At 48.3% G+C, this 16,762-nt stretch overlaps 2 protein-coding genes across 2 annotated transcripts in view; one reads left to right on the plus strand and one right to left on the minus strand.

Annotated features, from left to right (window-relative positions):
- LOC132807768 (zinc finger protein 239-like) overlaps positions 1 to 11,061 on the minus strand; it is a 184,087-nt gene extending 173,026 nt beyond the window's left edge. The window contains exon 1 of the mRNA XM_060821775.1: positions 11,032 to 11,061. The gene's annotated coding sequence lies outside the window, so the exon portion shown is untranslated. The remainder of the gene's footprint in view (positions 1 to 11,031) is intronic.
- LOC132807776 (oocyte zinc finger protein XlCOF6-like) overlaps positions 1 to 15,353 on the plus strand; it is a 29,859-nt gene extending 14,506 nt beyond the window's left edge. The window contains exons 3-4 of the mRNA XM_060821781.1: positions 3,868 to 4,122; positions 12,449 to 15,353. Of these exons, the coding sequence (XP_060677764.1) occupies positions 3,868 to 4,122; positions 12,449 to 13,555 (1,362 nt within the window). The 3' untranslated portion in view covers positions 13,556 to 15,353. The remainder of the gene's footprint in view (positions 1 to 3,867; positions 4,123 to 12,448) is intronic.
- The last annotated feature ends 1,409 nt before the right edge of the window (positions 15,354 to 16,762 follow it).

The raw sequence follows: 16,762 nt of genomic DNA on the forward strand, positions 1-16,762 counted from the left end.
CAGCAGTGAATGAGTAGCCAGTATTGTTAGAAATTGTGAATTTTTCAGGAGTGCAGGTACTGCATCATCCCATTGTCATTGTACAGTTTCCTGGCAGCACTGGGAAGTGGTGGCTGTGTCCACTGCAAACGATTTGGAGGTGCCGGTGTTGGACAGGGTGGATAAAGTTAAAAATCACACAACACCAGATTATCTTCCTTCTGGTTTATTTGGAAGCACTGGCTTTTGGAGTGCTGCTCCTTCATCAGATAGCTGTGGAGCAGAATCATAAGACACAGAATTTATAGCAAAAGCTGATGGTGTCATGCAACTGCTAAGATAGTGAATAAATCTAGATTGCGGATTAGTCTTTCATCTTTTACCATGGGTTGCAGGTTTCAGTTCATTAATATGTAAACCCCAGAACTACTTTGAATTCACCTTCGAGATGGTTTAAGGTTTTTCTAAAAATAGGTGGCATCTCAGCTTAGATCCTGCACAAAAGGTGTGAGGTTCGAGTCTGTATCCCAATCTTGAATCAGATTGGTTCTATTAACTAAAGTGGGAATTTATACAATATTACATGGATTATAAAATATTACATGCTGTTTGTGTGCTTTTTGAACAAAATTGAATATATCTGCAAATATAATTTTGCAAATGCAATTTCATCCCATAGACTTATGTGAGACTGTGTGCGCACGAGAGTGTGCGTGCATGTGAGTTTGTACATGCATGCTAATGAAATGTGTGTTTGGAGTATAAGCTTGTGAGACAGTGTGAGTGTTAGGGTGTGTGTGAGTGTCCGAGACAGCGTGACAGATGAAGGCAAGGCGTTGCATTTTGCTAAAACAAGGAAGGGCAGAACTCGTCCAGTTAATGGTAGGGCCCTGCGTTGTGTTGGAGAACAGAGACACGGTGGGAGAGGGGTTCAGGTATGTGCTGTATATAATGAGACCTTGTAATGCTCAGTACGCCTTTCTTTGGGAAGGCGTCCAATTCTGCAGAATTTGTTAATAAAATCTTTGTTCTCTTGAATTTGTCCAGAGCGATTATTTAGAAGTGAATTTTCATTTCTAACAACTTGGGGGCTCGTCCGGCTCCACACTCCGGCTGCGGTGGGCTCGAGGAAGGACATCGGAGACGGTGCACCCTACCGAGTTCGGTAGTCCCCGATTCCTTACTCGCCGTCCCGCTTCGCGGCTTGAGCGAGTGGTATCCGGGAGGCTCAGGAGAACAAAGAGGGAGGAGACTGGCCAGTCATAAAGGGAAAAACGGGCAGGGGATCGAGTAATTTTGGTGCACTGAAGCCAGGTAGGCACAGATTTCTTCTGTTGCGTTCGGACAGGTTTGGTCTCTGATTGATGCGCGAAACTCAAGGATACCTTGTCTTGTCAGGTGTTGTTTACGTACCGGAGTCTCTGCGCTCAATCGGTTACCAGGGTTTGGTCTCTGCTTGATGCACAGGACTCAAGGACACCTTGTCTTGTCAGGTGTTGTTTACGTACCGGAGTCTCTGCGCTCAATCGGTTACCAGGGTTTGGTCTCTGACTGATGCGAAACTCAAGGACACCTTGCCTTGTTTGGTGTTGTTTACGTACCGGAGACTCTGCGTTCAGTCAGTTACCAAGGGTTGATTACCTGTTGCCGCTACCCGGTCGATCATAAGGAAATCCGGTGAGTGTGGGATATTCTTGTTTGTCGCACGGGCGGTTTATTTGCTTGTATTTATCTTCGGCATGGGAAACGGGGGCGCAAGAGTGCCTAAACCGTTGCCTGATGAAGAATCCAAGGGGGTGCCGGATGATAGCCCGTTAGGACGAATGTTACGTAACTGGGGTCATGGAAAAAGAAAGGGGAAGTCTAGACGAAAAATGGTTAAATTTTGCGAAAAATGGTCACAACAACCTATTCAAGGGGGTTCTGTTTGGTGGCCCAAATTTGGATCGGACGAGGATTGGGTTTGTCAAATTTTAAATGATCATTTAAAGAATAAATATAATCCAAGACTAAAACAGAGAGAAACAGAGAGAGAGAGAGAGAGAGAGAGACATGAGGAGAAAAGGGGATAAAGAAGTAGTGAGACTGTCCCCGCACGGGAGGTCCCGGTTGGGGAACGGACCACAGGATTTGTTGTAGCCCCATTAAACTCAAATGATATAAGACAACTGAAGTTTTTTTTTTACCAGCAGTTTGCAGTAAGACCGACAGAGAGAGAGAGAGAGAGAGAACTGCTTGCAAAACATTTAACTCTCTGTGATTCGGGTTGAATGCACATTTGTTTGTTGGTGATTGAATGAGGAAGTTTTATTCACTGGAACTTGAGTTCCAGGATTATTTTAAATGTGATTTTTATGAAAACTTAACATGATTTATTTTCACTATGTGAAGGACAGTTGTAGTTAGGACTTCCATAGTTATTATATGAGACCTTGGATTCGGCTATTAGAATTTTTTTAAACTTGAAATGACAAATTATTGTAAGACAGTTATGATTATTTTATGACCTAAAGTATTGTAATTGAGAAATAGTTAGGAGTACACAAGAAAACTAATTTTGGATCTAAATTAGGATACTAAATTTGGGTGATTACAGTGGGTTTTAAAATTTGGGAACTGTATGTATTTTATATTTTAAATATTAAATACTAAATAAATGGATATATATATATGTTTACAGTTTAGGAACAGGATTTAAAGTTAGTCAAGCATGAATTATTAAAATTGGTGTTTGAGGATATGATAAGTTTGGAACATTACAATATTTCTTAAAAAGTGCCGATAGGGGACAAGGAAATTGGGTTTGTGTGTGACCCCCTCACCAGTGGGGAGGTCGGAACATTTAAAAGGAAATGACGGTCCTGGATGAGAATCCGATAGGATTGTCAGAACAAATTAATTAATGTTTGAGGCCCAGTCTATATATGTGGGCTGAGTTAATGTCTATTTTTGAATATACTATTTACTGGGGGAGAAAGGAGACTTATATGGGGATGCTGGACAGGGAAAGTGTTAATTGAGATTTTTTTAAAAAAAACTAGTAACAGCGCCGGTATTAAGCTTGCCGGACAATTTGGCATGGGAGGGGGATGGTTAGGGGTGAGGACAAATATCCCCTTCAGAACCCTAACTGAGACAACCATAATATAGAAAAGTGAAATAATATACTAGACATGCAAAATTTGATAATCCGAGGGATACAAACTTGCATCCCCAAACAGCGAAAGTTAGCCAAGGTTTTCGACCTGAGGCAGGGAAAGGACGAGTCTCCCTGTCCATTCTTACACATATTAAGGGAGTCGGTTAGGAAATGTTCGGGTATAGACCCAGATGGGGAAATAGGATGACGGATGGTAAAGGTTCACTTCGTGACAAAGGCATGGCCTGATATCAGGAAGAAGTTACAGAAGATAGAGGACGGGAGCGGTAGAAATGAGTCGGAGTTGTTACAGGAGGTTCAGAAGGTATTTGTATAGAGAGGCATAATGGTGGAGGAACGGAAGGCTAAGATACTGGTAGCAGTAGTATGGGAGGACTGTATGAAAGACAAAAGGAGTTGGATAAATACGGTGTTTATCTAAACCTGAATATTTATGTCTGTGTGGGCCGCCCCCCCCTGTAGGAATTTTGTGTTGGTGAAGATTTATGTGTGTCTTTGTGTGTGCAAATTTGATTGTAAAAAAAAAATAGTCTCTGTGGATGTGAGAATTTGTGTTTGTGTATGGATTTTTTTTTATAAAAAAGGGCTTCTCAGCTAACAAGCAGTTTAACACTTTGTGGTCTGGCTTGAATTCATCTGTTTGTTAGTGCATGAATGTTTGAGTGTTTGTCACCTAGAGCGTGAGTCATGAGATATGTGGCTTCGCTGTTTCTCGTTTACTCCACCAGGGATTCCTGACTCAGACCCCTCCACTCGATATCCACCTCCACAAAGTGGAACCGGGAGACTGGGTTTTGATAAAATCCTGGAAACCGAAGAAACTCCAATCACTCTGGGAGGGACCGTTTCAGGTGTTACTCACCACCGAAGTTGCCATACGAACAAAAGAAAAAGGGTGGACTCACGCCGCCAGACTAAAAGGCCCGGTGTCGCCGCCCAAAGAGGACTCTTGGTCGTGTGAGGCCGGTGATGGACTGTTGGTGGTGAAGTTAAAGAAACATCAAAAATGAACTCTCTTGGGACTCTTTTGCTACATACTGTATTATTATTTGCCTTCCTTTTAGTGGGGAAATTGACTGGTAACTGTGATAAATGCCGCTCTAGGGTTCGGGTGTGGGACACTGAGTTAGACTTACGCGGATCTTTTGTATCCCACTCCTCTTATGCAAATAATACTCGCTGTTATGACATATACTCACGCCAAAAGTGCTGGGAAAAAGGAAAACTATACTATCAAGTAAAAAACAGGGGATATCTCGGTCTGTCTAGGGTTAGGGCCTATCATTGCCCCTTTATGAATTACGAATGGTTGTGTATGTCAGCAGACAGTTTACAGGGACATGCTGCATTACCGGAAACAGACAAAAATAGAACTAAAAGGGAATGTGCCAAATGCGGCGCTATAATTCAACTGGGAGATCCTAACTTCTTCTCCCTTTGCCATGATGAGGAATCACGGGAGGAATGTTGGGAGGATGGGAAATTGTATTATCAAATGTTAAATAAGGGATATATTGGATGGCCTGAGGGGAGGGTCCATGAATGTATTTGGGAAGAACACGAATGGGTCTGCATTAAAAAAAAGACAGTTGGGATAAGGCTAACAGGCCGTGCGACAAATGCTGCCAAACTGTGAAATGGGGAGACCATGTCTTTCCGGGGTCTTTTGTGTTTCACACTAAAATAAGTGATGCCTGTTACAACCGGGAGAAAATGATACCATGTTGGGAGGATGGGGAACATTACTACCAGGTATTCAGCCTGGGATATTACACGAGTGGAAATATAGACTGTCCACTTATGGAATAATGGCTCTGTATCAGTTTTACTGGCTCGGCAGCGGACCACTTTGACCGGGTTAAGGAAATATATCCCGGGTTAGAGAAATCTATTCCAAATTACGATGCCAGAATAGCCGCCTCAGCCAAGGTTTCCTCCCTCTATGAGGACATTGAGAAACGGCTTACTCTTCCTGATGTTGTGAAAAATCTCTTTATTGACTTCGTCTCAAATTGCCAAAATTTTAAATGTGACGAGCTGTTGGGTTTGTGGGGGTCTGCATATGACCGAGCAATGGCCGTGGACAGGGGAGAGTTTGGATGTTCAGGAAATCCTTGAATACAATTGGACTTACTCCAAAAACAGAATTTATCAAGTCTGGAAATTGCAGAATACCCCGATGGGCCACTTCTGCATTGGGAAAAAAGGGTCCCGCCCAGTTGGTGACAGCCCCTGTCAGCGGGTCTTGAATCTCACCACGGACACTTGGTGGCCCCGACCCTTGGGTTGGTTTCTCACCAAACAACCCCTTGGGTTGTCTATCACCCAACAAGGGGATCTTAACTGTAGGCGGTTGCATCCCACCTCTGATTCCTGGAATTGCAGTGGTTCTGGCCCTTATGCGGGAATGCCGGGAATTAGAGAGGCATGGGACGGTGTTGCCAGGGACAGCGGAGGGGGTCCGGCTCCTGATGGTTTATTTTGGATTTGTAGGGATCTGGCGTATTCCAGGTTGCCCGAGAAATGGGGTGGCTTATGCTTCCTCGGTATAGTCAGACCGGAGTTCTTTCCCCTCTCACGTGATCAAGGGGCTGACCTGGGGGTTAAGTTGTTCGACTCCCTGCAACGGAGGTCCGGAAAGCTAGCACGGAAGCGTAGGAGTGCTAGTCAGTGGAATGTCCACCAGTACGGAGACATCCACTTGGCCAAGTGGGGCGCAGATTGGCCACCGTCCCGTATCATTGAGTATTATGGGCCGGCAAGTTGGGCTCAGGATGGCTCTTGGGGTTACAGAACTCCAATTTATATGCTTAATCGCATCATTCGCTTGCAGGCGGTGATGGAAATAATCACCAACAAAACCGCCTTCGCATTGGAATTACTGGCTAGACAGCAGTCTCAAATGAGGGCTGCAATATATCAGAATCGTCTTGCTTTAGACTACCTGCTTGCCTCTGAAGGGGGTGTCTGCGGGAAGTTTAACACGACAAATTGTTGTCTGGAGATAGACGATAACTACGAGGCTGTCCTAAAAAAAAATCACCCGGGACATCCGTAAAATAGCCCATGTACCTGTCCAGACGTGGCGACCTATAGGGGACGCTAGTTGGTGGAACACGCTTTTTGGGGGTGGCTGGTGGCGCATGGCATTAATAATGATGGTGGGTGTCGGGGCCCTGTTCCTCGTTATTCCCTGTCTGGTCCCCTGTGCTAGAGTGTTGATCCAACGCCACATCGCCCAGATGCAAGCCATTGCCATACCCCAACATGGTACTCATGAACTTAAAGTTCTGCTGTTGAAAAGACAGAAGGACTTCCTTGAGCCGTAATTCAGCCGATTCTGTTACGCATGCACATCTTAAAAAGAAAAAGGGTGGAATTGTGAGAGTGAGATCTGGCTTAATAAGAATTATTAAGATGTGCATGGCATTATAATCTTTAAACGTGAGCATTATCATATTGAATAAGCTAAACTTTTTGCTGCTTTAAAACCCAGATTTCTGATGCTATTAAGCTCTCTTTGTATAACCATTTCTGTACTTAAAATATTGTCAGCATTGAACCCTCAGAATGGGGAAGTGTTAACAGTTAATAAGAAACAAGCTACTTGGTGCAAGGGTCGGCTTTGTGTTAACAGAATGGAGAAACAAATCCAGACATCTGCTGATGTATTGTGAAACCACAGGACAAGAATAAAATGTGAGATGTCTGTTGACCTGCTTTGAACCTGCTGCAGAACCACAGAGCAGAAGAACGACCCTGTGTTTTTCTATGTGGTCAGGATTTGAGACAATGAGAGCATAACGGAAAATTACTGCTAGTTTAGAATGTGAACCCCGTGACTCTTTGGAGTCAAAGAGGGGAGGGACTTGTGCTGTATATAATGAGAGACCTTGTAATGCTCAGTACGCCTTTCTTTGGGAAGGCGTCCAATTCTGCAGAATTTGTTAATAAAATCTTTGTTCTCTTGAATTTGTCCAGAGCGATTATTTAGAAGTGAATTTTCATTTCTAACAAGGTACATAAAGTTAAAAATCTCTCAACACCAGGTTATCGTCCAACTGGTTTATTTGGAAGCATGGGCTTTGAGTGCAGCTCCTTCATGGGATGTTTGTAGAACAGGATCATAAGACACAACTACCTGATGAAGGAGCAGCGCTCCAAAAGCTTATGTTTGCAAATGAGCCTGTTGGAGTATCACCTGGTGTGGTGTGAATTTTAACTTCGTACACCCCAGTCCAACACCAACATCTCCAAATCGGGGACATAGTTCTTTGAAAGTTGCATCATTGGTAGACAGGGTGGTGAAGGAGGCGTTTAGCACACTTTCCTTCATTGTTCACACCGTTCAGTGCAGGAGGTGGGACATCACGTTGAGGTTGTACAGGATATTGGTGAGACCACGTGTAGAGTACTGAGTACATTTCTGGTCGCCCTATCGACGACCACAAGTTGTCAGGTAACCTTGTTTCGATTTATAAAGTCATGGGGTGTGTAGGAAAGGTAAATGTCACAGGGGGGAAGAAACGGTGCATCTCCCCTTTTTTTTTTACTTCTCTTGGCATTTGGACACTTCAATTCTGTCAGTAACAGCATCTCCAGAGAGCATACTGCGCACGCTCGCCGTTACGAGGATGAAACTGCGCATGCTCCTCGCAAAGCATGCGTCACGGCTTTCTTTTGGTGGACCAATCGGAAGCCCTGGAGGACCGGAAGGATACCAGTCCTCCTGCCAATCAGAGCCTTCCTATTGTCTGAATCCAGAAGCTGGAACACGAGCTTCGGAAGCTGCTGCTCCTCTCTCTGAATGAAGATTGAGTTTGCTCCAGACTGTAACCTCCTCACTCCGTCACCCATCTGTGAGTACGGCACTCTCTTCTCAACTCCTTTTCCTTTTATTTTCATTCTTGGATTCAATCTTTCACTTCCCTTTCCTTTCGGTTGCTGCAAATGAATGCACGGCGTGGACCGATTCGGGACAAGGTTTTTATAAACAGAGAGTGGTTCATGTATGGGATGAATGTCCAGAGGAAGTGGTGGATGCACGGACAGATGCAACGTTTGACCGACATTTGGAGAAGTACATGAATAGGGAAGGTGCGGGGGGATACGGGCCAAACACTAGCAAGTGGCACTAGTTTAGTTTGAGAACATACTCAGCGTGGAATAGTTGGGCTGAAGGGTCCGTTTCTGTGCTGTCTGACCGTAACTGTTCTGTTGTGGTCTTAAAACCATTTTCTTGCCTTGTACCTGCTTCTAACACACAAATCACTCAAAAAAAAACCCCACCTCAACCACACAACATAAATATCCACACTTTGTTCAAAAATCAGAGGAACTCAGCCTTGAATATATTCAATAACCCCCCTAACTGCAGGAAGACATCCCCACTTCTAATCCCAGTTCATTTTGTGATTTATACCACTTGCCTTGCTGATTGCTTGCTGCACTTGTCTGACAACTGGCAGTGACTGGTGTAGAAGGACGCTGAGGCCTCTTTGTACATCCACACATCATTCCTGATGAAGGGCTCGGGCCTGAGATGTCAATTCTCCTGGTCCTCAGATGCTGCCTGTCTTGCTGTGCTTTTCCAACCCCAAACGTTTCGACTCTGATTCCAGCAGCTGCAGGTCTCACTTTCTCTACATTGGATGCTGAGGGTTAACCTTATAAATGTTTAAGGGGCATTCCTAGAGGCATGGCACTCTCCCACAGATTCAATCAATAAACACATCGACCTGGACCCAATATACCGGCCACTGCAGCGGACAGCTGGAACTGACAATCGGAAGCGGCAGAGACAAACCACTATAAATGCCGGAGGAAACAACACAGAAGTGCTTCACAGGAGACTCCCAAGCACTGAGGATGTCACCTAGACAGGGGACGAAACGTCTGCAACACAAATTCCCAGCTCGGCAAACAGAACCACAACAACGAGCAGCCGAGCTACAAATCTTTTCCCAAACTTGGAATACATAACATGGCTACAACACTATGATATAACTAGAAATAATTATAAATCAAATTTATACAGCCGTAAATAAATACATATTGCACAGTAACACTATGATATATCCCTGTCCAGTATGACTTTTACTGTTCAGTTAAACGAAACTTGAAAGGGCTCAGAAAATGTTTACAAAGATGTTGCCAGGGTTTGAGCTACAGGGAGTGGCTAAATAAGCTGGGGCTGTTTTCCCTGGAGCATCGGAGGCTGAGGGGTGACCTTATTGAGGTTTATAAAATAATGAGGGGCATGGATAGGGTGAATAGACAAGGTCTTTTCCCTGGGGTGGGAGAGTCCCGAACTGGAGGTGAGAGGGGAAAAGACATAAAAAGGACCTAAGGGGCAACTTTGTCAGTCAGAGGGTAGTGCGTGTATGGAATGAGCTGCCAGAGGAAGTGGTGGAGGCTGGGACAATTGCAACATTTGAAAGGCATCTGGATGGGAATATGAATGGGAAGGGTTTGGAGGGACGTGCTGGCACATCGGACTAGATCAATTTTGGCTATGTGCTCGGCATGCACCAGTTGCACATAGGGTCTCTTTGTGTGCTATACATCTGTATGACTCTCAATGCTGTCCAGGCGAGTCAGTGATGTTATAACAACAACACTGGACCAGCAATCCAGAGGCCCTAGGCAAATAATCTGGGCTCATGGGTCCAAATACCAGTAAAAACAAACATTGGGGAATTTAAATTTATTTTTTTAAAATCTGAATTGAAAACTAGTCTCAGTCATTGAGAGAATGAAACTTTTCTGAAAACCCATTTGATTCAATAACGCTGTTCAGGGAAGGAAACCCGCTAGCATTAACTTGGTGCTGCCTGCATATGATGGCTCACGTGCTTGACTTTTAAAATGCCCCCTAAAGTCTGGCAATCCTCTTGTCTGAAGGGCAGTTAGGGACGAAAACATTGTTGGCCTTGCCAAAAAAAAAACTCCTTCATGGAATGTGGGCTATCTCGAATGTGACTTCACATCTGCGAATGGGTCACATCAGAACATCCAGACAAATAAGCACCAAAATGTCTGGTGCTGCAAGAGTACAGCAGGTCAGCCAGCATCGGAGGAGCAGGAGGTTTGATGTTTTGGGCATAACCCCTTGATTAGGAATGTGGGGTGGGCCCAAAGGGACAGAGATAAATAGGAGGGAGGTGGGACTGGGGGAAGGGAGCTGAGAATGCTATGGGTAGATGAAAGCGAGGGAAGGAGGTGACAGGTCAGAGAGGAGGGTGGAGCAGATAGATGGGAAGGCAGATGGACAGGTGGGACAGTTCAAAAGAGCAGTCCCAAGTTCGAGGGTTGTGTCTGGGATTGGGCAGCTGGGGGGGGGGTAAATGAGGAAACTGGTGAAATCAATATTGATCCTGTATGGTTGGAGGGTCCCAATGCAGAGGCATTCTTCCTCCAGGTATCAGGTGGCCTAGGACCCTGCAACCACACGGCATCAACATCGATTTCACCAGTTTCCTCACATTCCCTCCCCCCTCCCACCCCAGCTCCAACCCTCCAACTCAGCACCACCCTCTTGAACTGTCCCACCTGTCCATCTTCCTTCCCACCAATCTGCTCCACCCTGTAGCCATCACCTCCCCCCCCAACCTGCATCTACCTTACCCCCAGCCCCACTCCCACCTTCCTATTTATCTCTCAGCACCCTTTCCACACCCCCAAACCCCCACCCCCCCCCCCTCCCCCTCCCCCTCCGCAATTCCTGATGAAGGACACGAGAGAGACACAGCGATCTCGACCAATGCATCCAGCATATGCACCTTTCCTGAGTTCACCTCCTTTCACTTCACTTCCTACAAACCAACAGTTTAATCCCAAAATGAGAAAAGAAATGGAATAGGAGGGGTGAGAAGAGAGGGTGCTGTACTCACAGAGGTTGGTGCAGTCTGGGGTAACACTCAATCTTCATTCAGAGAGAGAGAGAGAGAGCAGCAGGAGCTCATGATCCAACTTCCGCATTCAGACACTGACGGGATGCTCTGATTGGTAGGAGGACCAGCCTTTCTTCCGGTCCTCCAAGGCTCCCCATTGGTCATGCCTCCCCGTGTCAAGGTTAAGGGAGGGGCACGTGAGGGTAGTGGAGGAGAGAGGTCGCGTGGGCGTCACAAAGACCAGTGCCGCCGCGTGACGCACGGCGCGGTGGACCAATGGGAAAGGCTGGAACGCCGCACGGGCGGGCGGTCCGTCAAATCAACGCGCGGCCTCTGTGACGACAGCGGTTCCTCGATTCACGTGACCGGTTGCTCCTGCACATTCGCCATTGCGGGGGGGTCAAGGGGAGCTGATGTTGTGTTGGTCTGGAGGGTCCCTGTGTCCAGGAAGAGGTGAGTGTGGCTCAGTCAATGAGCATCAGTCAGACCCTGCTGGAGCATGGGGGGAGGTGGGATATTAGGTACAGCAAGAGTTAAAGAGTGTGTGGGATGGAGATTTACAGCTTTTTTAGGTAATAAGTCCCTTTCTGGACAATACTGGGGGATGGGTAATATCAGAGACAGCAGAGTGAGAATTGAAGAAAAGTGTGTGTGTGTGTGTGTGTGTGTGTGTGTGGGGGGGGGGTGGAGATTTGCAACACTTCTTAAAGTTAAAAATCACACAACTCTAGGTTATAGGAGAAAGTGAGGTCTGCAGATGCTGGAGATCAGAGCTGAAAATGTGTTGCTGGAAAAGCTCAGCAGGTCAGGCAGCATCCAAGGAACAGGCGATTCGACGTTTCGGGCATGAGCCCTTCTTCAGGAATGAGGAAAGTGTCCTCATTCTTTCCTCATTCCTGATGAAGGGCTTTTGCCCGAAACGTCGATTTTTTTTTTCCCTACTCCTCGGATGCTGCCTGACCTGCTGTGCTTTTCCAGCACCACTCTGATCTCCAGCATCTGCTGTCTTTTTCGCCTGGAGGTTTTACTAGCTACCTGATGAAGGTGCAGAGCTCTGAAAGTTCAAACTTCTAAACAAATCTAATGGACTACAACCTGGTGATGTGTGATTTTTTTTTAAACTTTGTACACCCCAGCCCAACACTGGCATCTGTATATTGTAACTTGATTGTTTTAGGGAAGTTCTACAGAAACTAGAATGATCTGTTCTGAATTCCTGTCATGTGCAGGCAGCAATGACTTTTGTAATCCCCTTTTTCACAGGATATGAGAAGAGCAGCTTTGCAGGTAGAGCTCCCCAATGGAGTACCATGTGAAGGTCTGATAGAGCCCCTTGATTCGTGGGACAGGAGAGACGTCCCTCTTTCAGTCCAGAAGGGGAAAATTCTTTGAACGTTTTTGTCTGCTTCAGTAGGCTCTTAAAGTATCGTCTTCACCTGAACCACAGGGGCACGTGCCTGAGCCAGTTTGCCCACTGTGGGGAAAGGAAGTCTCAGGAGGCATTCCGCACGCCATGGAGAAACCGTGGAAGTGTGGGGATTGCGGGAAAGGATTCCGCTCCCCCTCCGTGCTGGAGATCCACTGCCGTGTCCACACTGGGGAGAGGCCGTTCAGCTGCTCCGAGTGCGGGAAGGGCTTCACCCAATCGTCTATCCTGCTGACCCACCAGCGTTTCCACACCGGGGAGCGGCCCTTCACCTGCCCCGTCTGCGGCAAGTGCTTCACCCAGTCGTCCACCCTGCTGACCCACCAGCGGGTCCACACCAGGGAGCGGCCCTTCACCTGCTCCATCTGCGGCAAGGGCTTCACCGACTCCTCCCACCTGCTGACCCACCAGCGGGTCCACACCGGGGAGAGGCCGTTCAGCTGCTCGGTCTGCGGCAAGAGCTTTACCCAGTTGTCCAACCTGCTGCGGCACCAGCGGCTCCACACCGGGGAGCGGCCCTTCACTTGCTGCGTCTGTGGCAAGGGCTTCACCGACTCCTCCCACCTGCTGACCCACCAGCGGGTCCACACCGGGGAGAGTCCATTCAGCTGCTCGGTCTGCGGCAAGAGCTTTACCCAGTCGTCCAACCTGCTGCAGCACCAGCAGGTCCACACCGGGGAGTGGCCCTTCACCTGCTCTGTCTGCGGCAAGGGCTTCGCCCGCTCGTCCGACCTGCTAACCCACCAGCGGGTCCACACGGGGGAGCGGCCGTTCAGCTGCTCGGTCTGCGGCAAGAGCTTCACCCGCTCGTCCACCCTGCTGCGGCACCAGCGGCTTCACACCGGGGAGCGTCCCTTCACCTGCTCCGTCTGCGGCAAGAGCTTCTCTCACTCGTCCACCCTGCTGCGGCACCAGCGGCTTCACACCGGGGAGCGGCCCTTCACCTGCTCCGTCTGCGGCAAGGGCTTCACCCAGTCGTCCCACCTGTTCTCACACCAGCAGGTCCACACCGGGGAGCGGCCCTTCACCTGCCCCGTCTGCGGGAGGGGCTTCGCTTCCTCTCAGCACCTGCTGCGGCACCAGCGGGGGCACAAGTGACGGGGCCAGCCGCTGTGAGTCACCGCCCAGGGCTGAACCCTGGGTGGGATGGGGGAGGGTCACTGCAGTTGCTGTGCTCTCATCCCCTTGGCATCCAGTGGTTCTGCGAGCCTGCGACTGCGCATTTCCTCCTGAAGTGGAGATGTACAACACAGAAACAGACCCTTCGCTCCAACTCCTCCATATCCTCAACTAATCAAGTCCCATTTGCCAGCAATTGGCCCTATCCCTCCAAACCTCTCCTTACACAGATACCCAAGTGGATGCCTTTTAAATGTTGCAATTGTACCAGCCTCCACCACTTCCTCTGGCAGCTCATTCCACACGCGCACACACCACCCTCTGTGTGAAAAATGTTGCCCCTTAGGACCCTTTTTAAATCTTTCCCCTCTCACCCTAAACCTATGCCCTCTAGTTCTGGCAAAAGACTTTGTCTATCCCTATCCATGCCCCTCATGATTTTATAAACCTCTCTTAAAGTCAACCCTCAGCCTCCGACGTTCCAGGGAAGACAACCCCAGCCTGTTCAGCCTCTCCCTGTAGCTCAAACCCTCCAACCCTGGCAACATCCTTGTCAATCTTTCTGAACCCTTTCAAGTTTTGCAACATCCTTCCGATAGACCAGAAGTGCACATAATACAGAGGAACTTCGATTATCCAGAATTAGATGAACCAGCACGGTGGCTCAGTGGTTAGCGCTGCTACCTCACAGTACCAGGGACCCGGGTTTCATTCCTGCCTCAGGCGACAGACTGTGTGGAGTTTGCACATTCTCCCCGCGTCTGCGTGGGTTTCCTCCTAGTGCTCCGGTTCCGTCCCACAGTCCAAAGATGTGCAGGTCAGGGTGAATTGGCCATGCTAAATTGCCCGTCGTGTTAGGTACATTAGTCAGAGGGAAATGGGTCTGGGTGGGTTACTCTTCGGAGGGTCAGTGTGGACTGGTTGGGCCTGTTTCCACACTGTAAGGGATCTAATCGTCAAGCGACTGAAATACACCCTGCATGTGTCCTTTGGATAATCGAGGTTCCTGTGTATTCCAAAAGTGGCCTAACCAACGTCCTGTCCAGACCCCAACCCCTATACTCAGTGCTCTGACCAATAAAGTGATCTGCAGAATCTGCAGGACTTGCTTAATCCTGGGAGGTAAATCACGTGTTTCTCCTTCTCTTGCAGGTGGATCCAAGATTTCACTCTCTGACCCATGTGAGCCTCTACGCACCTCCCCTTCACTTGCTCACACTTGATTTCCCTTACAGCAGCATTCCCTTCAGTTCCTTTCTCCCTGACGTCTGTATCCAGCTTCTCCTTAAATGCCGTCCACCTCGACCTGCTACTGTGGGGGTCATTCCCGCTGCAGACAGAGGTCTCTCCTTTGTAACCTCTTCAAAAGATTTACCGCTGACTTCCCCCTTCAGTCTTTTCCATTTCTGGGTCTTCCCGCTGTTGCGAAACTTGGAAGGGTTCAGAAAAGATTGACAAGGATGTTGCCAGGGTTGGAGGATCTGAGCTACAGGGAGAGGCTGAACAGGCTGGGGCTGTTTTCCCTGGAGCGTCGGAGGCTGAGGGATGACCTTATAGAGGTTTACAAAATTATGACCGGCATGGATAGGATAAATAGGCAAAGTCTTTTCCCTGGGGTTGGGGAATCCAGAACTAGAGGGCATAGGTTTAGGATGAGAGGGGAAGATATAAAAGAGACCTACAGGGCAACGTTTTAATACAGAAGGTGGTGTGTGTATGGAATGAGCTGCCAGAGGATGTGGTGGAGGCTGGTACAATTGCAACATTTAAGAGGCATTTGGATGGGTACATGAATAGGAAGGGTTTGGAGGGATATGGGCCGGGTGCTGGTAGGTGGGACTAGTTTGGGTTGGGATATTTGGTCGGTATGGACGGGTTAGACCGAAGGGTCTGTTTCCGTGCTGTACATCTCTTGACAAGGCCTTGTCTGAGGGTGAAATGTTGTCATTCCCGTTGATGCGGGTGGTCCCCAGTCTGTTGTCCTTTTTGTTTCCTTTCTCGGAAAGGACGTCGCGGACATGGGCAGCGTTCCCGAGCCCCGCTCCGGAACGGGCTGTTCCGTCCTCTTCCAGCCCCCGGGGGGGGGGAATGGGCAGCTTGAGTGCATTGGGAGAGTGGGCTGTTCACCGGGAAGGTGCCAATGGGACGGGAGAGCGGTACCGGTAATGGGGCGAGGGGGAGATGCCTCAGACCGCCAGAAACACTGGGGCAGCTGCTCGCGTGCTCCTTTTGGATCTCTCAGCACAGGGAGGCCATTCATCTGATTACCTCCCCGTCTCTGTCTCTCTCTGTGTCTCTCTCTCTGCATCTGCCTCTGCGTCTGTCTGTCTCTCTGAGGTGACAGCGGATTCCAGCATATTGCTGCTTGCTGGGTAAACCTGTTTTTCCTCTGTTTTCCCCCTCTCTCTCCTGCTCAAACCCCTGAACTTCAGGCCGCCCCTGACCTTGTCACTATCAGTGAATAGGGAACAGCTTTTCTTCCTCCACCTTATCTGAACCTATCACAATCTTCCCCACTTTCACCAGTTGTATCTGTGTGTGACCCTCTCTTTCTGTGTCTCTTTCTCTCCGAAGCCCCCTCCCTCACCACATCCCATTTACCCACCCCCCCCCTGTCATGCTCCCACTTTCAAACGGTCTCGTTGTGTTTTCACTGCCTCTTCCCCATCGTTTCCGTCAAGCACCTCATCTCACGCTTAGAACCCCTGCAGTGTAGGAGCAGGCCCTTCAGCCCATCCAACCCACACCTCACCCAGACCTCTGCCTGTAACCCTGCAATTCCCATTGGCTAACCCACCTAGCCTACACATCCCTGGGCACTATGGGTAATTTAGCATGGCCAATGCACCCTAACCTGCACATCCCTAGGCACTATGGGTAATTTAGCATGGCCAATGCCCCCTAACCTGCACATCCCCAAACACTATGTAATTTTAAAAATTCTCCTGCGTGGAGGGGTGGGGGTATCGCGTGGAACTTGGAATTAATAAACGCGGGAGACGCGTGGAACTCGGTGGTAACGAGGACCCCGTAGCACAGACTTTAAAATTCCTAGAAGTGAGGGGCATTGGGTAAGGAGAGGGACAGGGGACAGAGACAGACAGAAACAGAGATACAGAGAGACCGACACAGGAAGAGAGAGAGAGAGAAAGAGGGAGATAGATAAAGAGAGACAGAAGGTAATAA

Source organism: Hemiscyllium ocellatum, assembly GCF_020745735.1.
Source record: "Hemiscyllium ocellatum isolate sHemOce1 chromosome 27 unlocalized genomic scaffold, sHemOce1.pat.X.cur. SUPER_27_unloc_23, whole genome shotgun sequence".
NCBI classification, from domain to species: domain Eukaryota; kingdom Metazoa; phylum Chordata; class Chondrichthyes; order Orectolobiformes; family Hemiscylliidae; genus Hemiscyllium; species Hemiscyllium ocellatum.